Source organism: Rosa rugosa, chromosome 1, assembly GCF_958449725.1.
Source record: "Rosa rugosa chromosome 1, drRosRugo1.1, whole genome shotgun sequence".
NCBI classification, from domain to species: Eukaryota; Viridiplantae; Streptophyta; class Magnoliopsida; order Rosales; family Rosaceae; genus Rosa; species Rosa rugosa.
The window spans coordinates 66,411,816-66,439,586 of NC_084820.1; the positions used below are offsets into that span (position 1 = coordinate 66,411,816).

General features: G+C 35.1%; 4 protein-coding genes across 6 annotated transcripts; 1 reads left to right on the forward strand and 3 right to left on the reverse strand.

The window, feature by feature from the left end:
• Nucleotides 1-351: 351 nt before the first annotated feature.
• On the forward strand, nt 352-4,076 carry LOC133726254 (uncharacterized). The gene is made up of 8 exons (XM_062153768.1): nt 352-867; nt 1,086-1,279; nt 1,365-1,412; nt 1,887-1,959; nt 2,236-2,407; nt 2,956-3,387; nt 3,464-3,655; nt 3,773-4,076. Exons 1-8 carry the CDS (start codon nt 615-617, stop codon nt 3,837-3,839), a joined length of 1,431 nt encoding a protein of 476 aa, XP_062009752.1. The 5' UTR covers nt 352-614; the 3' UTR covers nt 3,840-4,076.
• A 142-nt stretch (nt 4,077-4,218) lies between these two features.
• LOC133726255 (agamous-like MADS-box protein FUL-L) lies at nt 4,219-8,704 on the reverse strand. The gene is made up of 8 exons (XM_062153769.1): nt 8,259-8,704; nt 6,301-6,382; nt 5,448-5,512; nt 5,212-5,311; nt 5,039-5,080; nt 4,917-4,958; nt 4,688-4,818; nt 4,219-4,580 (listed from the first exon to the last, which is right to left on the reverse strand). The coding sequence occupies exons 1-8, from the start codon at nt 8,441-8,443 to the stop codon at nt 4,454-4,456; spliced, it is 774 nt and encodes a 257-aa protein (XP_062009753.1). The 5' UTR covers nt 8,444-8,704; the 3' UTR covers nt 4,219-4,453.
• Nucleotides 8,705-10,712: 2,008 nt separating this feature from the next.
• LOC133733405 (uncharacterized) lies at nt 10,713-16,096 on the reverse strand. Its single transcript, XM_062161035.1, has 2 exons — nt 15,923-16,096; nt 10,713-10,949 (listed from the first exon to the last, which is right to left on the reverse strand). The coding sequence occupies exons 1-2, from the start codon at nt 16,094-16,096 to the stop codon at nt 10,713-10,715; spliced, it is 411 nt and encodes a 136-aa protein (XP_062017019.1).
• A 6,766-nt stretch (nt 16,097-22,862) lies between these two features.
• Nucleotides 22,863-27,605, reverse strand: LOC133726256 (agamous-like MADS-box protein MADS2). Of its 3 annotated transcripts, none has more exons than XM_062153772.1 (8): nt 27,088-27,600; nt 24,514-24,592; nt 24,281-24,342; nt 24,034-24,133; nt 23,878-23,919; nt 23,756-23,797; nt 23,289-23,434; nt 22,863-23,192 (listed from the first exon to the last, which is right to left on the reverse strand). In XM_062153772.1, exons 1-8 carry the CDS (start codon nt 27,270-27,272, stop codon nt 23,102-23,104), a joined length of 747 nt encoding a protein of 248 aa, XP_062009756.1. In that variant the 5' UTR covers nt 27,273-27,600; the 3' UTR covers nt 22,863-23,101. The 3 variants fall into 3 exon arrangements, with proteins under 3 accessions (XP_062009756.1, XP_062009755.1, XP_062009754.1); XM_062153771.1 differs by having other exon boundaries at nt 24,281-24,345; XM_062153770.1 differs by having other exon boundaries at nt 23,878-24,133; nt 24,281-24,345; nt 27,088-27,605.
• Nucleotides 27,606-27,771: the final 166 nt, after the last annotated feature.

Genomic DNA, 27,771 nt, shown 5'->3' on the forward strand with positions numbered 1-27,771 from the left:
CGAGATATTGGAAAATAAATATAATAAGAACATAATTGGATATCTAAAGATACACCACATATAAAAAGTTACTAAATGATATGACCGACCGTCGAGTAGACGGAAATCTTCCATAAATGTGAAGATTTGATCGTAGAAAATTGTCTTATCACTAGACGTTAATATGATGTTTACATTGTCCTCAGCTCAGATCTAGTTAACCATAACCATAAATAAAATCCAAGATCCGATTACCATAATCACGTAGGCCTTCAATGCCGAACCCGACCCGACCCGGCTCCCTTGTCCCAGTATCTCGGAACACAGTAACGATTAACGGCCAAATCAAATATCAGTTTGTCCTATCACATTGACTGACTCAGCCATCAAAATCACCCCCCAACTCTACATTTCCTCCCCCTCCCAAAATTCCCTCCGCTCTTCCATCTCTAGATCCTCTCCTCTCCTTCATTCGTGTATGAAGGAGAGAAGAGTGACCCACCTCCACCGTCCCTTCAATTCCACTCCTTCCTTCCTTCCTTGCCAACCAAGTTTAAACCTTTTTCCCAAAAAAGCTCGCAACTTTTAAGTCTCCTTCGAATTGGGTTCGATTAATTTATTATTGGTTAGTTAACATGGATATCGAGGAACTATTGGGCCGAAACCGACCGGCGGCAATCAAGGCGAGGAGTGCGATTTACGTTTGGGGATATAACCAGTCCGGCCAGACTGGTCGGAAGGGCAGAGAGCGCCAGTTGAGGATCCCGAAGCAGCTCTCGCCGGAGCTCTTTGGGTGCCCCGCCGGAGCTAATTCGCGCTGGCTGGACATTGCTTGCGGCCGCGAGCATACCGCAGCTGTAGCTTCAGATGGGTCTCTCTTCACTTGGGGTAATATGCCTTTTTTTTTTTCCTTTTTTTTTTTTTTTACTTGTTTTCGATTTTTTACCATTTGTGAATTCAATCAAATTGTGTGTAGTGGGAATGGAGTGATCGAATGAATTTAGTTGTTGGTAATAGAAATATAGAATGAAACCCCTTTTTCGGGTTTGGGAATGGATGATAGGTATAGGGTTAAGTAAAGGTTTGGTCGGTGTTGATTTGGTCAGGGGCTAATGAATTTGGTCAATTGGGAGATGGAACTGAGGAGAGAAGTAAACATCCAAAGAAAGTGAAGCAATTGGAGACGGAGTTTGTGAAGTCTGTATCTTGTGGAGCACATTGTACAGCTGCCATTGCAGAGCCTCGCAAGAATGATGGAACCATGTCGACAAGTAGGCTTTGGATTTGGGGGCAAAATCAGGTTTGATATTTTGAAAAAATTTCCTACTTTCATCAACTTGTGGCATATTATGATTTATCCAAATTTTCCCTACTTCTCATTGTAGGGTTCAAATCTGCCGCGTTTATTTTGGGGGGCCTTTGCTCCAAACACGGTATGTTGTGATTCTTCCTTTCATAGTCTTTCCATCCTTTTAGAGATGAGTGGTGTTCAGCTTTAACGTAACGTTAATTTAGAGAGACAGTTCATTAACAAAGAAAATGATAGATATCAAAACTGTTGAGCTCGTTGGGCTTCAATTCTGCTACTGAGTTAATCAACCTTGATTAATTGTCATTAGCTGGACTGTTTGATCTAAGTCTGACTAGGCCTTGCTGCCGCAGCAAACAATGCGTTTATTAAGTTGGACAACTGGACTAGGATTATAACTGCAAAATGCACAAGAGGATAGAGAAAAATTGCATTTGTATGGAATACTTCATTGGAGGAACATTCTCTGATGGAGTGCTTTTATGTTACTTCTAATGTATGAGCTAATTGGTGTAAGCATATGGGTCTTCCATGAACTCAAATATACATTTCATTTATTACTTAGTCATAACATTACTTATTGAAAGGATCATAGCAGGCTATCTGTCAAGTATCTTGTGGAGCAGCTCATGTGATGGCTTTATCTGAGGATGGCCTGCTACAAGCTTGGGGTAACTGCTTTTCTTTAATCATTTTCTATGTTGTCCCTTATAAATCATTCCAACTCCAAACAAAATTTTTGTCTTATAAAATTCTTTGGAAGCATCTTCTACTTCTAGGAATAGAAGCTAGACGTGGTTATGTCATTGCAATTTTGCGATAAATACCTTTTTTTCAAAATGGAAGATAGATCCCTTAAAAGAAAATATAAGCAGAAAACTGAAGCTCATGCTCTTGTTTCCCACCTCTAATTTATCAGAATCTAATTAATATTCTGGATACACCAGGATACAATGAATTTGGCCAGCTTGGCAGAGGCGTTACATGTGAAGGATTACAAGGGGCTCGTATAATAAATGCTTATGCAAAGTTCCTTGATGAAGCCCCTGAGCTTGTGAAGATTACCCAAGTGTCATGTGGGGAGTACCACACAGCAGCTCTATCTGAAGATGGCGAGGTGTAAGTGATCTGAATAGCTTATTAGTTGGAGATTAAGTCCTACATTTTAGCTCGAGTATTCGGGTTATCCGCATGGCATTTAAGTCAGAAGATTTGCAGATATCTTCATCTAGGAATCTCCCATCTTAAGAGGAGGAACAGGATGATATGAAAATGGATTCATTCTAATTTGCATCTGCTGCTATTGATTCCTCTAGATTATTCTGGTTTTTTATGTATAATGTTGGTTCACATCCTCAGCAGTAGTTTTAGCAGCTGAAGGAACAATGATATGGCTGTCATTCTTTATATATAAAATTGTGATGCCTAGAAGGTTTTTATGTTGGTTTTTTACTAAACAACAGAAAGATCCTCCAAATAAAAGAGGTTACTCTTATATTGAATCATTCATATATGTTATGAGATGATATAACACTAGCACAATCCACATGTATAATATAGTTTTCCCAGAATAAGTTATTAATGTAGTTTATATTCACTTTTTATTTACTTTTAGGGTCTATACAAATTTCTTCCTTTACAATAATTTGTATTTGGCCCTCACACAGGTATACTTGGGGGTTGGGAAGCATGGGGCAACTTGGTCATTGTTCTCTTCAATCTGCTGATAAAGAGTTATTGCCAAGGAGAGTGGTCGCACTTGATGCAATCTTCATGAAGGACGTGGCATGTGGTGGTGTGCATACATGTGCTGTGACTCAGAAGGGAGCTCTTTATGCTTGGGGTGGCAGTCGAGCAGGACAATTAGGCCTTGGCCCTGAAACTGGATTCTTTTCATGTAATCCTAATGAGTCTGCAAGCTTTTTCCGAAATATTCCTGCTTTGGTTATTCCACTTGGTGTGCAGCTCATTGCATGTGGACATTCCCATACACTTATTTCTACAAGGGAAGGAAGGATTCATGGATGGGGCTACAATAGCTATGGTCAGGCATCTAATGAGAAATCTACTTATGCTTGGTATCCATCTCCAGTTGATTGGTATGGCCCATAGAGTTCTAAAGCAGGTTTTCATATCCATCTTTGTTTTGTACATTAATTGAAGTGCAAATTGCAGGTGTGTTGGGGCAGTTCAAAAACTTGCAGCTGGTGGGGGACATTCAGCTGTGTTGACCGATGCATGTTCCTTGAAGGAATTGTGCGAATTTAGGCTTGCAGATAGTGTGACTCCGACCAATGCTTCTATTATTGAGGACATTGCGTCTAGAACAGATTCAGATAATTTAGTACGCCTATGTGAAAGATTGAGGTACTGAGCAATAATTTTGCAGCATTCTCCCCAGTGGATTAGAATTGCATCCTATTTGTTCTTTACTTTACTTTCGTCTTTGAGGAACATGACCATTTTAGTTTCCATTTGATGCAGGCAGCACATGCTTGATGGTGGCGACTACGAATTTGAAGATGATGAGCCAAATAGTTATAGGAAGTGAGGAAACAATGGGATCAACTTATGAGATAGTTAACCATTATGTCAATTTGTATCTATTGATCACTTCATTTACAATCTAGTTAGAAAGTAAGTAATAAAAGTTGTTGTAATAACATTGTAAAGTGGCCATTTCTTGTAATCTTGTATGTATTTATGTCAAGACGTCGCATTGGGATGTACCTGTTTCTGTAATTACTCATTAGTTATATGAAAACTTTGAACCTGAACTTAGCATGTACGAACAGCTGCTTCACAATCTATGTTTTAAATGTTTGGTTTTTGGGTAATTCCGCAGTTTGTTCCTTGTAGAAATTTCAACAACTTCTGTTATGAGGCCAGCATGAGGTAAGGCAGATCAAGATGGTACAGTACCTCAAAATTTGATCAAAACATGGTTAGATTATTGCAATTTCATCTTGCAAGAAACAATATTCTTGTTCTTATTCCTTTACATGGTACAGAGTAGAGACTAGAGAGGTAAATTAAATTTAGTGATGCCTTGATGAATCTTGCAGTTGATCAACACCCCAAATTAAACAATAGGATATATATATTTATTTTATATATATATATATATATATATATATATATATATTTCTGATGTGATTGCATGCATCATTTATTCAAATGGCGAACCATCCATGGTGGCATGAGTGTGTTACTGGCAGGCCAAGTTTGAGCTCTTCCCTGATGATCCTCAGCATCTTCATCCATTGCGTCTCCTCTTCCCTGGGAAGCCCCACTGCATTTTCATACTTACTGTCAGTACTCGACTGTGTTAATGCTAATTAACGAATTGTATTTCAAGAAATATGTACATAAACATAGTATGAATGTGTACATATGTACCCAATAGTTAGAGAAGAGAGTAGGGCTGGTGGTGATGTAGCTTGCGGTGGCGGCATTAAGACGAGGGTTGAGGGGTTTGGCTGCTGATTATTATTAGGTTCTTCCTGCAGCAGCTTTTCATTCTCCTTCAGCTGTAGGTTAATTTACATTTGTAATATATTAGATGCACTATTCATATGTAACAATTAGCTATAAACCCGGCCAATTCGCTTGCCCTAATTAATTTTACCTTCTTTGCTAGCGAGTTGTTTTGCTCTTGCAGTGTCCTGTGCTGAAAGTGTCGACACTACTAATGTGAGAAGACGTTCATGAAAATAAGAAGCATATATATGCACTTAAAGCAGAACATACCTTTTTCTGCATCTCTGAAATGGATTCATGCATTACTTGGTTCTGAACAAAGCCACAGACAACTACGATATGAGTATTATAAATGGATTAATTGGAAATCATATTAGCTTGAAAGTTTATCGAACTAAGCTAAATAAGATCAATAAAAGGGAGCTACAGTTAACATGATTCACCTTTCTTGCTCGCACGCGCTTAAGAGCTGTATCAATCTGTTGCTCCAAACTTTGAAGCTCCCTCAAGCTTAAGGGGTCTAAATCCTCTCCCGTGTAATTCCTAGAGAATTAATCAAAGTAGTGATCATCAGAGTTAATGGAACGGAACTCCATGATCATCCTAACTTTTTGCATGTTCATCCATGTAGATATTCTTTTCGGAAAAAAAAAAAAAATTACAGTATAAACACACGTACCTTATTTTCCTTTGTAAGATTTCAATCCTTGCCGCAAGCTTGGGAAATTCCATGGACCAGTTTCCCTATATACGCAACCACCATGCAACAAAGGCTTATATAAATGGCTTATTAATTTCTTAAATCAGTTCATGGCATCAATAACTTCACATAAACAAAAATTGCATGACTAAAATGTTATTTTGAATTTTTTGAACCCCAAACTTTCCGATCTTTAAGGGACATTCCACACTCCTACCCCTCAGAATTAGGAGCTCCTAGAGGTTTAATTATTTGAATTTTTTTTAATCTCTTTCTTAATTTTAACTAATTATGAACTTATTTCAGAGTCCATCGAAGATACTCTTGTGAAGATTTCAGCAAATGAGAGTACATATTCTTGTGCCAAAATTCAAAACTCACATCAACAGAACTCAAGAAATTATGAGTTCTTGTTAGTGAACGTACTAGGTCCAATGAGTTTGGGGTTCAAAATCTTTACTGGTTTAACTTAAACCAAGCTTGCTAAAGGCACAACTATATATTGAATCGATAAGACTACTGCAAAAACATCTCAGGATCCATTATGTTGGAGAAATTACTTATCTAAAGTCTTTAATACTAAGCAAAATACTGTAGCTAGAAATTAAAACCATGAAGACAAATTAATGGAGCCTTAGATCCTTATTTTAAAAGAAAATTAACGTGCAATAAAATTGAAATAATTTACCTAATGAAACCATGCCAAGCCATCATTTAAGGCGGGCGCGCCCACACACACATTTATACACACAAATATACACATATTTATACACATGCACATACACACTAGCACCAGCTATCTAGCTAGGCAGGGTAGGAATGCACAGAATACCTGTGATTCAGAAGCAGGAACACCCATGCTCTGCCTTTCTGCATACGAGTATTGTTCATATCGCTCCAGGATCCCCTCCATGCTTAATTTTCCGAAAGAAAGAAAGAAAAAAAAAAAGGTCAGAACCGCAAGCTAATAATGACATTATTCTGAACTAAAAGTGTGAGAATGAATACGATTCATAAACTTATATCGCTCATAATTAACAAGTTAGAAAGCTCTTATATAGGATCGATCATGATGATGCAGCTAGTATATATATACTAGCTGATATTGAGCTACTTTAAATATCACAACCAAAAGATCAAAATTTATTAGGAATTAAGGCTTGACATATTATGATCGAGGTATATATTAGGTACATCAAACATGCATTAATGTATAATTGTGTTACACAACGGAGTATACCTCCGATTAAGTTGTTAGGAAATAAACAGTGATTTTATCAAAGCTAGATAGGAGTAACTCAAAGAAAAGTGAACTTCTTGAACATGCATGGTCTGGTGAACAATGTGGGTGGATTAGGAGTGTTTCGAATCAAGTGGAATTTGGAAGGATAGAGTGAGAGAATTACTAAATAAAATTCTAATTCTATCAAGTTTGGTGAAGAAATTTGATCTTCATCCTTTTTGTCCACATGCATTTCAGTTTTATTTTCTATTTGAACTTGAAGCCTTGTCTAATACTGTGGATAAGAAATATGTCGTACCATAGCGTTTAGTCAATACCTAGTTAGATGTGTACTTCATTTTTTTTCAGAGAAATGTGCACTAGGCAAGATTAGTGTCTAGAATTTAGACGAAGGTACAAAATTAATGGAGATTGTCTAAGTTATCAAACCTAACTATTGGATCCTAAACCCTAATGTTGTTAAAATAAGAATGATTGATAAAAATTTCAGATTGATAACTAACCTAGAACACACTACTATTCATCAAATGAGTTACGAGGTAGGTGGATTTAGTTATTTTAAATTAAAATCTGAATATTGTAGGGATAATTTCAAATCATGTGAAAAAGAATGCCTGTAACTAGTTTTCTTATGCAGCTAGGTAGACTAGTTTTGGTATTAATTCAGGAACCTAGTCATATTCCACGATCAATTCAAATCCTTTCTTCTAGTTAAATATCATGCTTTTGACCAAATGTTCTCCAAAAATTTGTGAAATCTCAACCTCCATAGAATACTAGTTTGGAAAACCCAATTAACGATGCTTAGCTTCCTTTATTTTCCTTGCACCTTTCCAAAACCTAGCTATATCATTGGAGCAGAAAATAAGGATGCACAACCAAAAATATTGGAAATATACATATATCTAAGAAAAAATACTGTTATACAATCACGACACATTTCTCAAGAACCTTGTTCACCCTGGTCCAACAGCTGCAAACAAATTTATTATTTGAACAATAACAAGTGCTACTAAATTTATAGATATCAAGTACAAGCATCCCATTTTGACCACACACAAAAAAAAAAAAAGTACAAGCATCCCATGCTCATGGACTATTGCTTGGACTTGGACTATATATATATTAATATTATATATCCCTTTTCTTTCTTTTGAGTTTTGAGTCTTCTATTTGATACATAAACAACCCTTTTGGGAACAGTATACGCTATGCAAGTAGTAGTTAACTGGCTTGTTAAAATCTTCATGTATATATATATATATATACCCACTACGTCCGATGATCTGTCCCCTAACTCGATACTGCACTGTCAATACTGTAGGAAATTTCTGGACTACTAATTATTAGTAAACAACATTCCATTCAAAAATAATAATTTAAAACAACATCTGACAAAAAAAAAAACAGCAATAAATATCTGCCCAGAAAAATATATAAGCTTGCTAGCTCAAGGCAGTTAGAAGGAGTAGAAATTGAATCTGTACGTGCAACACGAGCAATACAAACACAGTCTAAAACTAAATAGTAATGAAGCATATATGTACCTGGAATCGGTAGCGTACTCAAAGAGCTTGCCTTTGGTGGAGAAGACAATCAAAGCTACCTCAGCATCACACAGAACTGAGATCTCATGAGCTTTCTTGAGCAATCCTGTCCTTCGCTTCGAGAATGTTACTTGTCTGCTGATCTTGTTCTCGATCCGCTTCAGCTGAACCTTGCCTCTTCCCATTTTTGAGGAATTGAGCTAACTTTCTTTCGAATTTAACAAAAGAAAGGGGGCTGTAAACGGATATCGATAAGTTCCTAAAGAGAAATTGATCGCCAGAATAGCAAAAAACTGGAAAACCCTAGTTTGGTTCGTTCAGGAAAAGAAGATGAAAGGGGAAAGGATGATGATGGTGAGGTTCTTGTTCATCTAGTAATGGCAGTGTTAATGAGGCTTTCTTTGGGTATCTTTCTATTTTTGTGTTTGGGTGGAGTTTTTGGAAACAAAGGCTCATATATATGGGAAAAGAAACTAGGAGAGAGAGAGAGAGAGTCTGGTATCCGAAAACCGGGTAGTTTTGGGGATGTGCGTTGTCGAGTTTCCATTGGCTTGAAGGTGAAAAACTGTCGTTCGTGTCTCGATTTAGTCACACCGGATAACAGACAGGTCCGTACATTACCATGTCTGATTTATAAAAATATTAATTTTATATAACAAAAGGCATAGCCTCTCCTCGCGGGACCCGGGTAAGGAGCAAATCGCTAGCTGACGTCTCTTCTCTCACTAATTCTCATACAAAGAGCAACCGATTATATTCAGTGTCAATATTCTAAACATCGCAGGAAAATAAGCAGGCGCGCGGTAGTGGTAAAAGGGGCCTAGCGCCTAGGCACTTGGACAGGATTTAAGCAAACATTTAGGTGGGCTGTTTATTTATTTTAATGTTGTCGTACAATACATAAGAGCAACTCCAACTGGTTTCCCATATTTTGATTTTTCTCTACTTTAAAGAAAAATGAGCATCTTTTGCTCCAACAGATTCCCTATAACTATCCATATTTTAGGGAAAGTGAGGAAAAAGAAAACTAAATTCCCTATATTTACAGCAATCTCTAAAAATTTAAGGAAGAATATGGATATTTTAGAGATTGCTGTAAAATAGAGAATCTGTTGGAGTTGGAGAAGAAAAAGATGCTAAAGCTTTGACTTTTGCTTTCCTATTATACAAAAATTATAGGAAAGCTGTTGGAGTTGCTCTAAATAAGTATAATATTAAATTCAAAAATTATACTTAAATGCACTGACGTGCAGTTGCGGCAGCATTAATATATGGACGGCTAGATAACATCAAGCATATTTTTTTGTTATTAAAAAAAAAATTCTCTATAAATATCTACGACTGAAATCGGCTGAATCTGTTGGTTTACTTACACCTTAGTATAGTTAATTGTAAATATACAAAGAAAGTTAAGCATATGAGCAACTAATATATATATATATATATATATATATATATATATATATATATATATATATAGGGTGGTGCTATTCACACACCCCCTCTATTTTTCTATTACTTTAATTCAATTTTCTTTTAAAAGTTACCCTAACTACCATTCCTTATAATTATGTTTCTTTTTTCTTTTTTCTATTTGGCAAGTCAATCATCCTCAAATCCTAAACCTTTATTTTCCCGCAGACACAGAAGACTTCAAAACTCTTTTTGATTCCCTATATTCTTTTTCATCAAAAACTTCTCTAGCATAGTCATTCTATCTCTCTAATATGATGTTTTGAAGTTTAATCATGGTAGAACAAGAAACTTTAGACCCATCTTTTGAGAAAATTTTACATTTGATTTGCAATGGAGACATGGAAGAAAAAAAAAATCTGAGTTCAGTGATCATTCGAGCTCATTTGAATCCATTATTGAGAAATTTTGAGAAATAGCCTCTTTTTGGTGTATGAATTGAAAAATAACCATGTTTTCTCAAATTGATGAAAAATAACCATATTAATGAATCAAAAGTCTTAACTGCCCCTATCCCCCCCCCCCCCCCCCCTCTCTCTTCTCCTCCGCCCACTGCTCTTCCTCTCTCTCATATCCCAGCTCCTCTTCTCCGCCTCCCTCTCTCATCTCCAAATTGTTTTGGTTTAATGGAGGACAGAGGAACTAGATCTATTTTCTCTCTCTCCTCCGACACCCACTTCCGGTCACCACCGTGACTCACCTCCCTACTATATATGAGCAAACGCCCTATTGAATTCACAGAGTTTTCGAATTGATGTTCATGCCTCAGAAATTTGGGGACAAATTCAATGGCCTCTTCTGGCAGTGTCGAATTTCTTATTCAAAGCAAACATTTCATTATCTACAAAGTAAGGAGTACAAACACATTCTTCAAATCAAACATAAACATTTGGAGTCAATTAAGGAATACCTTGCTACTACGCCATAGTTCTAGATCAGGCCTACACTAAACACATGAAACTGAAACACAACACACTTAGGCTAATGACTGGGGCCTATAAGAGCCAGAAGCAAATCCCTGTAATTCCCAGAAGTCTCAGAACGAACAGCATCACCCAAACTCTTTCCATACTTATTTTGGTACTCGGCCTTTATATACTGCAAATCAATCTCCGCCCTCGAAACAATCACCCTCAGAAGTGTACTATCATCTGTCCCTAAACCCTTCATCGCCTTATGCACAACCTTGGCGAAATACCTCCCAGGATGCTCAGCACACTGCAGAATTGGAGGATAGGGGCAGTTAAGACTTTTGATTCATTAATATGGTTATTTTTCATCAATTTGAGAAAACATGGTTATTTTTCAATTCATACACCAAAAAGAGGCTATTTCTCAAAATTTCTCTCCATTATTCCTAGTAAGATTCTAACTGAAATTATTTGGTTTATTTGAATCTATTGAGCAACTATAGAACTTTACAACAGGCTAATAATGATGGCCTTATGATTATAAACATGATTTATTCTACTATATTATGCTAGTAGAACATAATTTTGTCTCCACACGAAGATTGCAACTCATTGCATTCAATATTATGTAGAGCATCTCCAAATTTTGTGTACATCATCAATTGCAGTGTGGAAGCTTGTGGCTGAACCGCTAAAGTGGATAAAACGCTGATTCAATTTTTTTAAAATTTTATTTGAGGATGATACACCTGGATTAAGAGTCAAAAACAAACAAGCATTGAGTTTCGTACTTTGCAAAGTATGAGGACAAACTTTACAATTTGGATTCAGTTGGGTGAAGACCTGGGAAGTATATTCTTTGTCTAATAATACAGGTCATTCCACTTAATAAATGTATTATTTTTCCTTCATTTATAGCTAAAAAAAATTGATTTATTTTATAATGATATTTGATTCATGATTGAATTGCCAAATAGAAAAAGAAAAAAGAAAAAGAAACATATTTATAGGGGAGGGTAGTTAGGGTAATTTATAAAAAAATTTGAACTAAAGTAATAGAAAATTAGAAGGGGTGTGTGAATAGAAAAAAATGGTGTGTGAATAGCACCACCCTATATATATATATATATATGTGTGTGTGTGTGTGTGTGTGTGCGCGAAATATATCTATTAAGAGCTCCACCAGTCATTTGACACTTATGCTGAAGTTGCTCATATATGCTTAACTTTGTCAAAAAAATATATATAAATTTCACTCCCCATATTTTAACCTATGGGTTGGACGAAGTGGTGTTAGCTCAGTGGTTAGAGCACCCACTACCTAATGACGAAGTCATGGGTTCGAGTCACCATGGGGGTAGGAGTGAAATCCTTTGATCCTCTTTTAGAAGCAAGAAAAAAAAATGTCAATTGCCATGTCATCTCTCATATTTAAATTTACTCCGGAAATTTTTTAACTCTAATGAGTATTTATAAATAGAAAGTTGTTTTTAAGTATCTAACAAAAAAATATAGTATTTTGAACAATTTCTTTAACTCAGCCCGCCTATTCACTTCTCAGACTAATCAAGGCAGCTGACCACTGCTTAATTAGCTTCTAAGGGGATTTTAAGAACATTAATGTTCATAGTGGATGACATCATAAATAATAATTTATTTATAGGCACAACAATAAGAGTTATTACATAAGAAATATCATATTGTACTATTGGATCACAACACATAGACTAAGGCCTCGTTTGGTTGCCATAAAGGAAATTAGTTTCTTGGTCTTTCCCATAAACATGAGAAAGTAAATTTCTCACTAGTTTTCCTACCAATGTTTGGAAACGCCAGGAAAGTAATCGGAAAATGTATTTTACTTTCCTTTCTGATGTTTGGTTTGTGCATGAATAAGAAAGTATGTAACATCAATTTTCCAATAATATCCTTATTATCAAAACATAAACAATTCAAGATTAAAAAGTTTCTTAGATGGGAGCTTCTATTCATACATCCCCACTTAATACACCTCCAACTTACTTTTACAAATAACCAATATGTTATTTGCACCTCCCTAATTTTCCCAAAATATCCATTGACGTTACAAAAAAAAAAAAAAAAAAATCAAAGCAAGAAGAAGATGAGGGGAAATTTTATTTTCTTCCTAAAAAATCTTGGCATCCAATCGAGAAATGTCAATAAACCAAACAAAAACCACATAATTTCTTCAAGTTGAAGATTACTGCTGTTCGTAGAGGTAAGAAGAGATTTCTTTTTCTTTTTCTTTTCTCCTCTTTTGTGTATTTATTGGTAATTTAACATGAGTTAACAAAGTCAACTACCACTTGAAAAAATGAAGAGGTCTAAATGCTAATTTTGGAGGTATGAATAGAACCTCCCTTCTTAGATTATTCAAAACAAAAAAAAAATCTTAGATAATTTGGTAATAACAACATTAAAATAATATTTAGAGTAAGCAATTAATGTATGGAAAGTATGAGGTAAAATAAATCTCATGGGGTGTGGAAGGATCCATTTTCTCCCATATTTTCCCTTCATGCAGAAAAGTTGTTCCTTTCTTTGAGTGTACCAAACACAGGAAAAGATAAACTTTCCTTTCCCAACCTTTCCGTTCTGCAAACCAAACGAGGGCTAAAGGTAAAATATCTTAGACGCATTTTTAGAGTTGGCCTAAATGGTGAGCAGGATTTGAGAATTTGGTTAAAATTAGACTAAATCAGGGTTTTGCACTTAATGAAACCCAAAAACTTTTGAAAAATATGGAACTAAAATTTCCACACTTGTTTCAACATGTCTAGTGAGATAATATATAAAAGACCGGATCAGGGTTGGTCAACTGCATCTCATATTGTGCTCTTCAAAGGCATAAGTGCATATCATGTGCGCACGTAGGCCAAAACCTAAACTTGGTTAGATGAAATAACTGTAACAGGTAAACAACCCCTCCCCCGCCTATGTTCACCACCGGCCAACGATATGTTATCATGGAGAACTCGGCCTCGTACAGCCATGCCGACCAAGCCAACTCCAACCCAGAGAAGGGAAGACATAGAGTGATAGACATGAACAATCCAAACTGACACTGAAGAATCTAACCATCACCTGCTCGAATTGGTTTGACCACCGGAGAACCCGGCCACTCTAGTCTTAACAAGAGGCAGCCCCACTACAATAAATCCCCACAACACCACTTGTACTATCCGGAATAATAACTTGGGAGAATTCATACAACTCAACTATGGGATAACCTAAAACAGTATATCAGACAAAGGAGCGCCATAAATTTTTGTAAAATTAAAATTTTGTAAATTGGCATACGAAATTTTATTGCTGTTTGCTATTTCAACTGATGAGAAATAAGTTATGTCAAATCAAATTTTGAATGTTTACCTTCAAAGGTATGGTTAAATTGTCCAATACCATTTGGTCTAGTGACATAGTTTCTCATTTGTGAGTGAGAGGTTGTAAGTTCGACTCATGAAAGACTAATTGTAGCATTCGAGTTGTTTATCTGATAAAAAAAAAAAGGTATGGTCAAATTAATAAAAGAAAGTAAAATGATGAGGTATGGACCACTTACGAGTTGGGTAGCTAGGGGTTTGGCATGTAATAACTTTATGTAATTACTAGTTTTTTTCCTTTTATCTAAACAAAGTTTTAGAGTGGTTTATTTATTTATTTTAGATTTGAGAAGAAATGCAGACATTTTCCACTTCTTCTATAAGTATGTATTTGAAAGTGGCAACACATCTAGTTAGTAATGATGAGTTATTGTTTCCTGATTTTCATATTAAGATGTGTAGTGTCATTTTTAACTCTCTCGTATTTATATTTCATTTAATTGTATTTCATCTGAATAAAATTTTATGTTCACCTCTAAAAAAAAAAAACTTTTATACAGATTCATAATATATACGGCCCATCATATTTACATTATTGTATGTTGAAGAAAATTTCTTTAATTAAAATGATATATATATATGTATTGCTATAAAATTGTAAAGAATTGGCATAATGTTGTGGTCCAGATTCTGATGCTGCAATGTAGCACAAAGACATATAATTTATGTTGGTACAATGAATATAAGAATTAGGTTTCATCATGCCCACTAGGGGTGTCATTCTAGTTCGAGTATTGAACATATCGGCATATGGCTGTCCTGCATATATACAAACTCAAACCCGATTTAATAAAAAATTATTTCAGAAAAGTAAAACCCAAACTCTTATTGTCTTGCATAACTTGTTCACTTGACCATTTGTTTTCATGTTGGATGACCTTTTTCGATTTATATAAATGAGTTGCGCTTAATGGATATTCCATTTTTGGCTACATGGAATCAAGTATTCATTACCATAGTTATGTACTATGTGTATTAGAAGGCAGAAAAAGGCCACACAACCATATACATATTTGAAATAGTTGAACTTAAATTCACGTCCTTTCGCAGAAGTACGTTTTTCATGTTTAATTTTAAGGTTGATCTTTAAATTTAAATTTTAAGGCAGAAAAAGGCCACGCAACCATATACTGATTTTCAGGTTGTGATCTTTAAATTTAAATTTGTTTTCAATGGGTTGGTGTCGTTCATAAGGATACAAATTTTTTTCATTCTTTTTCTGTTGGTTCTACAAGTTATCACTTTGGTTAATCATAAGTTGGTATAATTTGAATTTTATATCGAAGGTGCTAATATGTTAAACCTATGAAGTTAGAGAGTAACAGTAGTACGATTAAGGAAGATTATCAACAAATGAAATGTTTAATAAAAAAAATTTAAAATTGAAAAAAAGAATAGTAATTTTTTGAATTAAAGAGTTCATAACATTAATATGACTCTGAATCATGGCAAAGAATAGTTAAAAGAAAACTACTATATTTAGATAATGATAGCTCAGAGTAATCTATGTTAAAAAAATCTTCTCGCCTCGTAGGCAATCTATTCTATGTGACTATAAACACCAAGCACGCCATTGTGGTACGTTTAAACCAAGTATTTCTACAAAGACTCCTAGAGTAGCTTTTACTAACATAGACAAGACAAACTCAATCGAACTAAACGTGGTTTGTCACCAAACTAACGACTAGAAAGAAACAAACATATTAAACATGAAAAACAAAAAAAAATATTGAAAAAGGCAACAGCTAAGCAAGGCCCAAAGGAGGGCCAGGTCCTAAGTCCAGCAGTAGGGTCAGGCCTACCTCAGCCATACGTACAGATCCTTCCGAAGCACCCAAGTCTGCCATCAAAGACCCGAGGAGCTCCTCCATCCCACCACGACACAATCAACAGCGTCGCCGCTGCCTTCCTGAACATCCCTATCCATGCGTGCCTGACGCCGAGCCAACAGTGCCCTCACCTTCACTTGCCTCAGAGCAGCCGAAGCAGAATCAAAATGGAACACCACCCTCCAACCTCCAGACTGAGGCATACCCAAAAACCCAGCCATAGGAGTCATCATCCATAGTAAATCACCTGTCCGGCAACGGCAAACGACAACAGCAGGGCCAAGGCAGACACTGCCGCCGGCCATAACCGGACGAGTCTCTAATGAAACGACGAGGCGGCTAGGGCTCAAAGATGAGCAACGCAGCTTCCCCGCAAAAGATAGCTTCTTAGGTTGTTTTCACATTGTTAAATATTCTATACATATAATATTAGCACAAACCAAGAATAGTAATTGATAACCATAAACTCAAAATATTGATGTAAAGAGAAAAAGCTATAATTGAGTAATACGGATAAAAAATGGAATCACTATGATTAATGAAGTTTAAAAAAAAAAATTTGAAATTTGATAATGGTAAAATAGCTGAAGCGTAGATTATGTATGCAAAATTTGAACAAAAAATATTAAGGTTTGCCGATGTGAATTATGCGTGGGTTTTCACGAGACAACAGCTTCCCTATAATTTCTGTATTATAGGGAAGCAAAAGTTAAAGCTTTAGTCTCTTTTTCTTCTCTAACTCCAACAGATTCTCTATTTTACAACAATTTCTAAAATCTCCATATTCTTCCTTAAAATTTTTAGAGTTTGCTGTAAATATAGGGAATTTGGTTTTCTCTTTCCTCACTTTCCCTAAAATAGGGATAGTTATAGGAAATCTGTTTGAGCAAAAAATGCTTATTTTTCCTTAAAGTAGAGAAAAATCAAAATATAGGGAATCTGTTGGAGTTGCTCTAAGACATCACTAGAGAATTGAATTGTTCTATAAATTTATTTCGTGATGGTTTTCAGTCGCATTCTTCTATCAAAATATGACAACCACAATGTTTAAGCCTATCGTAATTTTTATTCTTCTTGTTGGGTTCTAACATTAGCTCGATTAACCTAACAGAAAAATACATTACCTCGAGCTCTAGTCCTTTCCAATAATACAACCGATCTCTTGCATTATACGATATAGGCCAGGGACCATTTTTGGTACAAATTAGATCACCAGCTAGACATATAGAAATTGGTGACAAATAGTATATCTGAGCGTGGACTTGTGGACGATTGGTTACCAATGCGGTTCTTTGGTGCTTATGAAAAGAAAGTAGCTAGGGCTCCTCTTTAATTGTAGGGGCGACCTTAATATCTTCGCAGATTCTGGAGAAACTAGCTAGGGATCGATGGATCACTTCACTACTAGAGTACTAGCTAGCTAGGCCAGCTCTCAGTCTCTCACTGTGTGTGTGTGTATATGAGAGAGAGAGAGAGAGAGAGAGAGAGAGAGACCTCTAGTCTATAAATACCAGAACCCACGAATTACTTATTAATCGAGGCTCCCTAGTTACAAGGGGAACCTAACATACTATTTCCTTTCCAAGAAAGTTGTTGACTTGCCGACCTATACATATATGTATTTACTTGATTTGTAAGTTCCTGGATGCATCCAACTCTTAATGATCATTGAACTGCCTCAATTCTTTGTAAATTGCAAGTTGCAAAGTCATTTACTTTTTCCCATCTGTACGTGTTTTAGATAAGATTTCAGAATTATTGTTCTGCAAATGTAAGCTAGATGTTAATGTGTTTTATCACTTTATGATTCCAGCGAGTAATGCAGTTATGAATGTCACGGAATTAGAAAGGATTGCATTAACGTATGTTTTTGTTATTTATCCTAGATACGATCGATTGTTCCTCCATAAATTTATTATTGCTTAAATATCATTGTGAAAGTAGAGATTTCTCATTGTGAAATATTTATATTCAAATTTCGCAGGGTGTGTGTGTTTGGTGGGGTGGTAAGGCTTTGGTCTCATATATAAGAGGTCAGGAGTTCGAGCCCCATCAAGGGTGGGAATGGTAAGGCTTAGAGTGTTTGTTTTGGGTTAAAAAGAAAGAGAAATTGTCCAAAACAACAAAAATACGTGTAATGGAATATATTAAAGCTGGATATATTTTAATGCAAATTGTATTAATTTAATAATTTCATGTTGTTAACACAAAAAAAAAAAAAAAAAAAAAAAAAAGGAACAGATTGCTTCGTTAATCTCATTTCAAAATTAACCACCCACGGTTCAAGTACTATAATTTTTTTTTTTTTTTTTGAGGAAAACAGTACTGAGCTTTATTAAGAAAATTAGGAAGGGCTACAGTCTTACTGCATAATGTCAAGAATGCAGCTCGGCATATGGCCAAACCACATCTCTCCTTGTGTAGACTCATAGACAAAATTAGCCAATTCATCTATGTGCTACTCTATTACAAGAATGTGGAGCAATATCTTCTTGTGGTCCAAATATACATATGGTTTTGATGACTATGATAAGCATGGTCCCGTTAGCACTATAACTATGTTATCATAAACACTTTCGATTACAACAAGAAGATATAAATCATATAATATATGAAAAAGTGACCAGCTAGCTAGCTAACCCTAATGGATGAAATGTTAAATCCAACCTCGTAAGTCTATCTATCTACTATCTAGCACAGGACCATTTCTTTTCTCATAATTCAAGATCGACATAAATGGAGAATTACGGTAAAGCATAGCTCGAGCTATAGCTACAACTAGATCAGTCCCACTTTTTTGTTGCAAATAATAGAGTTTTTATCACTAACAGTGTCTAAATTTTTTTGCACCGGACAGAATGATACCTAACTTTCAAAAGTAATCAAAATGATACTTGAACTTTTAAAAACAAACCAACTTGATATCTCAGCTTATTTTCCGTCACTTCTCTGCTAAAATTGATCACGTGCAGGTGCATGTGAGGTGGTTTTGTGGGGTTATAATAGTATATTCACATCAAAACTAGCTTTTAGTAGTCGGCAATCACAAGTAAAGAAGAATTAAACTTGGATAGTTAGGCTGTAGTTGACTAGATGCAATATGTAGATTGCAAAAGAATGGGGAAGAACGAGAACATAAAAAGAGAAAGAGAAAGAATTAGAGGATAATATTGTCATTTCTAATTAAAAATTGAGTAAAATATTGTATATACCCTCAGTTTTAATAGAGATGTGACGGAAAATGGACGGAGGTATGAAATTGATCAATTTTTATAAGTCTTGGTTACTCTTTGATCACTTTTGAAAGTTGAGTATCATTATGTCCGGCGCAAGAAAGTTTTGACCCTAGTGGTGATAAAAACATCCTATAATATACACCCAGTAGTCTACGGCTCCATATATATTGATAGCCAGATCGAGTTAGTCTTGATTGTTCAATATTCTCCATTTCGACTGGCCTCTTCATAAACTAAAAATGTAGAAATTTCAGATAAATGCGCATATCACATGTTAGACATTTCGTGTCATAATTTGATCCCCAAAATGCTACTAAAACGGGGAATACAATTTGATCCTCAACATTATTGTAGAAATTAATACCCTGTGCTACAATTTATTACGTCCCGTATGAGGTGACGGGTGACCTAGATATCTTTAATACGTACAGCTTCTTTCCATTAACACTATTTGCTACGTACTTGTTATTGCCCTTCTGCAAATGTTAGCTTGTTTGCTTTCTGGTTTGTATATATTTCACTGTACCTGTATAGCAGAATGTTTCTATATCAAAGCTAAGGTTTGCTAATACATGTGCTCATGAAGAAGCTAGCTAGCTGTGTTAACAGTTAATGCACATGCAATAATATGAGCTAGCTCAGGCCAACTTCATGAACCCTTCAATCGAGCTGAATCATAGCTTAAACGCATACAGCAAGCCTTCAGAATATTGGTTACGTCCCATCAAGTTAGAGGCGGAGCTAGTTGAGGGTCTGCAGTGGCCGTGGCACCCCCTTTGATTTCTACTGTATGGTATAATTATAAGTATGATTGTTGGGTCTAATAAGAAAAAATTCCAGTTCTTGCTTCTTGGCACCCCCACCTTGGTAATTGTTTGAAAACTTATGGTTAGGGAAGTCGTCAGTTTCAAATTCATGGAGAATTTGGACTCTCATCCAATATATTCTTCACTAGCTGATTACTTTCAACACGTCACTTTTGATCATGTTTTTTGTGAAGCAGATATGGTTTCTGATTTCTTTGCAAGTTTAGGCCAGTATTCGCAAAATTGTATTTAGTTTACAAATCATTCTCATTTTGTAATACCTTTATTTGTTTTTGATGCTCACTCTAGAGAATCTTCTCTTTAATGTATTTTATTTTCAAAATCAAAAACAGCTAATTCTAAGCTACACATACTAATTTAGATCTAAAGAAAAAAGTACGATAGAAGGCACATAACATATGCAGGTACCTAAATAATTTGATAGGTTTCCATGATATAGCATGGTCCTATATATTAGCAACTAGAATAACATGATCTGTTTAATATTTTGGCAGATGCATCACATGTGAACTCAAAAACCTCTGTACGTATATCCATCTATTATAAATACGTGAGCTAGCTAGTCTTCAAAAACCATATTGATGATAACGAAGCATTAAGGTGAACTACAACTAAAAAGCTACATAGAGAGGGAATGGAAATGAAGGGAATGATTCCGGTGTATGAGATTTCCAACGTTTATTAACATATGGGAATGATTCCAATATATGAGATTCATACGTTTACTAACATATATATGTATTGGAATGAGTATGGGTCACACCTTATTATCAGGAATCGATTACTGAATATGGGGGAATTTGATAAACAAGGGGGAATATGAGTTTAGGAATCATTCCCATACCGATTCTTTTCTTTTCTCATTCCAGTTGTCTTTGATTTATGACTTATTTCATTCCAATTGTCTCTGATTCATGACTTTTTTCATTCTAAATAAGTAAACGTGTCATAGAAGTAGAGACTAAAATAAAAAAAGGATCAAAGTTTTGATATTGTGATGGATGTTATGAATGAATAGATACCATCTTGTTTTAAGTCATTTTCAAGATCAAGCCGCTAGCTACTTGTTGATCGCGGTCCCTAGCCTAGCCTAACTCGTGTTTATCATGCTGAGAAATTTCTAGTTTCCATAACTGGCAGAGTATCAACCCTTCTATCTCTGAAGTAGCTAGAAAGATTCATGTATTAACTACTACCTGCATTATAGTTACTAGCTCGAGTATCGAGTAGTACGTACTGCATGAGGCAGCAGCTTAATTACAATTTTTTTTTGTTTTTGTTTGGTGCCGTAATAATTCAGCGGAGTACATAGATCTAGATCTAATTTATTGGTTCTCTGCAGATATCTAGTAAAATGATAAATGCGTAAAGAGCTCCATAATTACTGTCAGCTTTGTAATCTTTCATATGCTGCTGAAGAGACGAACACATATTAATGCAATGCCTCTGTACGTAATCTTTCTTGCTTAATTTACTTTTTTATTTTATTTTTATAAATTACATGCTCTTTCATTCAAGTTTGCAAAGGAAAGTAGTAATAAGCTAACAATTATATTTTAGTAGTGCATGATTTCACGCATCCTAGCAGGGTCCCATGGCGTCTTCGCACCCGTTGGAAGAATTACATGAAGTCCTTTCACCAACTGCAGGTTCATATCTCTTATATATATAGGGAAGGAAATCGCGTGGCTGACAAGCTTGCAAATTATATATGGTGCCATGAATATTGGTACACATTGGTGGAATTTAATCCCACAATTTTTAATTAGTTCTTTCGGTCATGATTTTTCTGCTAGAACAGATTACCGATTTGATTAAAAGGTTTGTTACTTTCTTGTTCAAGCTAGAGAGTCCACTAGTGCAGTACCTTACTTTATGTATATTTTCCTTTTGAAGGTGGTTTTGGTCTAGTCCCCTACCTCATGTACTTTGGTCTTTTGGCCACCATTTATTAATAAATTTTTTAGCGAGAGACAGGCGGTGGACCCCCGATTGTAGTGGTTCATTTCGGGGTTGTGTGGGTGTTTCGGCACCCCTTTCAGACCATTGCAGAGGGGCTAATATCATTTAATTCTCGTTAGTTTAAAAAAAAAAATAACAATTATATTTTGAAACAACGAAAACTATAAATTAGATAAGAAAAAAAAAAAACACATAAATCAACATGAACAAATAAATTCTGAACCTTGCAGAAATCTTATTGAAAAATAAGATAACCTTAATCTTTTCAAACACAGAATCACATACCACAGATCGTACTGTAGAGTTAACTTCATTTTGAATTAGAATTTCATATTCTTCGACTAACATATATCTCTCTCTCTCTCTCTCTCTCTCTCTCTCTCTCTCTCTCTACTTTGACCAAAAGGAATTAAAAATTAAATAAAAAAATGTCTGCACTGGCTTTAATGACCCGGATGGATTTTCTGGACTTCCGCAGGGTAAATAGGATTGCGGGCCTTGCACCTGGAAAAAATGTGGCTGCAATTGTATATTTGGGTAATTTGGTTTTAGTCATACTACATTTTCTTCATTAAGGTTGGAGGTAGCAACTCAGATTTGATAAAGGAATTCCAGGTCAATTGAGAGATTTCATAGGCCAAAGGTGAACTTGAAAATTAAAACAAGGCCTCAATTTTTCTAATTCAAAGATTGTGAGTGCATATTATCTCTTTAAAAAGTTGATTCTATTTGAGTAATTGACAAACTCAGTGGAGTGTTATTATAATGATAATAGACAGTTAGATGATTTCCAATTTCGTTGAGTTTTTGTTGATTTAATATCCAGAAGAAGAAAAAAAAAACGCAATTGATCGAGGAAACAAATTAAGATCATCATATGCATTTTTTCATATATAACAGTTAAAAGCATTCTCAGTAAACTGGTCTTTTGGCCATTAAGGATGAGGATAGTGATAAGCATATTGAAATAGGATTTATACAAATAATGCAACCACAGTTCATGAATGCCGTTTTATAGAAGTGATGAATTAAAAGGGCTGTAAGGCTTTCCAAGGCAAAACCCTTGAGAACAAGTTCAGTGAAACAGGGACTTATTATGATGATGCTAGATTTTTAACAATGATCACTGATATTTAGGCCATATATATATATATATAATAGCATCTGCTAGGCTGCTGCTGCTATCTCAAATTCTCAATTCTCAGAGCATCCAACCAGGAATGAAACCATTGACTGGTTGAGTAGGGGCTGGTGTGGCTGCAGTCATTTGCTGTGACCCCACAGCGTTGTACCTGTAAGTAAATAATTGGCACTTAATTACTTTGGTAAATATATAATTGGACCAAGTTGATGCAGTGTAACTTTTCTAATGATTATATATTATTTACCCTATTTGCAAGGTGGGATTGCAATCTAAAGGCTGGAACATAAGACCCTGGGTTTGAGCATGTTGAGTTCCATATAGCATAGTCTGGTGAGCATGACCACGTTCCCATGTTTGTCTAAGTTGAGTTCCTGAATTAATTTCATCCAACTGCAATATCAACAGGTAAACGTAAGAGCAGATTCTCTATTCGGGGTTGTTTTTTCAAAAATTGATCATTGTTTAAATGAGAGTTAATTATATATTATTCTCGGCCAACTCTCAAAGAAGTCATTCTCAATTTCAAAGTTCAATGATCTATTAACATTTTATTTGTAGACTCTAAACATTCACAAATGAAAAGCAAAGGAGTTTAAAATGACGTTTCAAGAGTGGTAACATTTCTCACTAATTATTAGTATTTTTGCAGAGTGCTAAATAACAGTGGTTGTAAGCCTCAATCAAGTAACAACTACAAAGTTAAGTAGTTACCTTCATTGTCAAATCTCTGTTGGCTTCTATTAGCATATGTTCCTACAATCAAAACAAAATAAGCACATAAAATTGCATGGCCTTGATATCTTCAAAACTTAAAGGCATGCATGTATAGGTACCTTGCTCTGAAGGTCAGAAAGCTGATCGAGCATATACTGGGTCTGCAACAAACAAAGCAAGATCAAAGTGGTAACTCTATATATAGGTCTAAGAACTATCAATATCTCCATGGGAATTAAATGCATATATAGATGTAAAACTAATACTAGGTTTACCTTTGTAGACCTAACATGCTTCAAGGAGGACTCTAGCTGACGCTCAAGCTGCTCAAGCTCCTTCGTGTTTAATGGGCCCAAGTCTTCTCCAAGAAGGTTTCTACAATACCAATTCAGAAAATAATCGATTCACGACTAATAATAATAATAATAACCAGTCTGCTTACTCATAGTTGTATAACTGCTTATATACTACCAATTCATGGGGAGAAAGCTAGTATTGGTAGCAATTTCACAGGGAGATTACCTCTGAGTTCGTTGAAGAGACTCGCATCTAGTTTTCAGTTTCAAGTATTCACGATAGCTGCTCTGCTACATGTGCAATGTAACAGCAAAATATTATAAACAACAAAACGTCAATTATTATAACTGATTTATTGTTGTTTATTTCAAACTCATTTCATTTCAAGTAAACAAGTTTCGAACGTTAAGCCATATAGTAGATCCGGAACATAGAAAACTAGCAAATTTTAGGGCTACCTCAAGTTCCTTGGCAGGTTCGTTGACTTCCATTGCACCATAGCTACATTTTTGGTACCTTTCAAGGGTTTTGAGTATGCTAAATCAAGAAGGAAGAAGAAAAGGAAAAGAAGAAGGTGACCCATTAGCATGCAATGAAAGAAAATACAAGAAGAAACTATAATGTACTCTGACCACTGTGCTGCTTTGCATTTAAATGCACCATCACAATAAAGTTTATACAATTATATATCCTGATTTATAAAAACATTGACGGTTAAGACTAGCTACTAGCTAGCTGGCTTAACTATTGGTTGCTTAGCCAAGGATACAATCATGCGGGTTCTTCTTATAATCAACATAGAAACTTCCATTAATTCAGATTGTCTAAGTAATAGTGCACTTAAGGATGGCTAAAGGTATTGTATAGATTAGAGATCTAAAATGTTAATCAAAAGGTTCTTGAAGATCTGAAAAAATAAAGCTTCTCTTCAATCCTGTTGAACGTACTTATGCTTTTGACAACTCTGTTTTTATTCTTATTATTTATATAAACCATGCAACCAATCCTAGTTTTCAACTTTTCATTGCTATCAATAAACTGTTAACTTCATAGTATGCCATATAATATATTAATATCAATGAGGTTTTAGGTTTGAAATTTCAGGAAATTCTAGTGTAGTTGTGGGTATCTCATACCCACATTTACAAAAGTGAGAACAAATTTTGTTGTCAAAGTTGTAATTTGAGTCCTACTTTGTGTAATTTTAGTTCTAATAATGGTAATTACATCTCTTACGACATTTTACAAGTTTTTGAACAAATTCGTTGTCAATGTTGTAATTTTTGTTTAACTATATGTAAATGGTGTAAATGAATATAGTAACTTTTGTTCTCAATGTTTTAATTTTGGTTCAAATACTTGTAATTTTTTGTTCAAATAATTGTAAATGAGGGTATCTCATACCCACCAGTACACTAGCTTGTCTCTGAAATTTCTCTCTCTAAAACAAAAGAAAAAAAAAGGAAAAACAAAGTATAAAATTGCAAAACCTGAAGTTATAGCAAGTACCATGCATTAGTAACTGGAAATCATTTCATTCAACTTAATTTGAAATTCAATCAAACAAACAAAGAAACTTACGTTGAAACTTTTGTAAAGGCAATAAATTTGTTCGATCCACTTTTTTGCAATGACAATTTTTTTCGATAGTCCAAAAATAATTACAAACTGAAATCTCTACAACAACCAACACTCAAGTTAATTATCCAAAAGAAAAGCCTGACTAGAAGAAAGAGATGGAGCACGGAACCAACTCTGAGCTTGAGAACTATGACCAGTTTTGACTATGGCATATGTGCAATTAATCATTATTAAGTGGCCTGAACCCCACCCCACATTTTTTTAATGACCCTTAGAACATTTTATTATCTCATCAAACCAAACAAACAAACATGATCTGCATGCAGCCTTGCAATAATTCCCTACCCATAAAACAATAAAGCTAAACTGCTGCAAAATATTATCGCTTATTTTAATTTGCAAGTCAAAATATGAAATAACTTTCTGTACTTTTTTTTTTGTTTAATTTAAAGGTCTAATCAAACAAGAACTCCATAACTTAAAAGGAAGTCCTAACTTAGTCCACTGTACAATAGATAGATCCTCTTCATTGATAGATGTGTCTATATACGGATTTCAGGACAAAGAAAAAATAAGAACAATCTTTGGCATGCCAGAGAACCCTCTGAGTCGGAAATTCTGTAGAAAAAGAAGTGTCTATGATTATCATCATCTTAGACTTTTGATATTCACACCTCTTGAGCATATCTGACAAAACTTCTCTCAATTGACATATGCATTTCTATTTTTCTAGTACAAGATTGTACAAAGATAATTGTAATTAATGAACTTTAATTTCATGATAAATTAACTGCTCGGCTTTATGACACTAATTCTAATTATCAAAATACATGAAGCTAGAGGGAAAGGAAACACAAAAAAAATTAACAGGTGGGAAGGAAAGCAAAGATCTTGGTCCTGCTGTGCTTGAAAGATATGCAGATTAATCAGAAACTCCATTTATATGCTGATATGCATACTCAAAAATGTTTATGATATTTTATAGTATTTTATACATATATTATAGTATTTTATGCTTTAGAGTACGTTCAGATCCAACAACGAAAAACGTAGTACATCCAAACTGAATGATTATCACTTCGTGAACTCAGATGAGTGTATATAAACACAGAGTTAAATCAGAACCCCACCTTAAATTAGCTTCAATTAATCACAGAAGGGAAGGAAGAAAAAGAGCAAAAAACGCTGGAGCTTTTTTGGTTAATTAAGGAACTCATAATATATACATATATGCACAGCCTTATGAAATTAGTTAATTAATAGATTAATATTTCCAACATTGCAATTGGACAACAAAAAACTCATGAAAGATAGAGACTTTGCAATGTAAAGATGTATATATGCGTTGCCCTTGTAGAAGCAATCTTATGGCATGGATCCAGATGAAACCAATGAAGAAATCAGCTAGAGAGTGATATGCGGGTGTGTAAAGTAATTAATTAATTAATTACCTGGAGCTGCTGCAGAACTCATAGAGCTTGCCACGGTTAGAGAAGATGATGAGAGCAACCTCAGCATCACAGAGAATAGAGAGCTCATAAGCTTTCTTTAAGAGCCCATTTCTTCTCTTTGCAAATGTGACTTGCCTGTTTATCTTGTTCTCTATTCTCTTCAGCTCCACTCTTCCCCTCCCCATTTTCCTTAATTGTAAAACTAGTCTTATCCACACACACCCCCCAACCACACCCTTCAATTTTTCTTTCCCTTTTTTTTTTTCTTTAATATACCAATTTCTTTTGCCTACCCAAACACCAAAGCTTATGATCTCCTCAATATTTTCTTTGCTTTTCTTGCATCTTCTATCTTTGTAGCTAGCTTATCCTCCTTTTCTATGTCAGCACCAAAACTATAACCAAATTTGTGAAAGCCTAAAGAAAGATAGATACTCACTGAGTGCAAAGCCCTAGAGAGAGAGAGAGAGAGAGAGAGAGAGAGAGAGAGAGAGAGAGAGAGAGAGAGAGAGAGTTGTCCGATCCAAGATGTGTACCCAGAAACTCTGAATGAGAAACATAGGGTTGGTGTTCTTTCTAATATCATACAAATCTTCCTTTCCTTTCTTTAGTGTACTGTTTACCTTGCTTGTGCTAAGATGTGCAACCAACCTCAGTTTCAGCGCGTGTGGTTGCGCGTCTAGG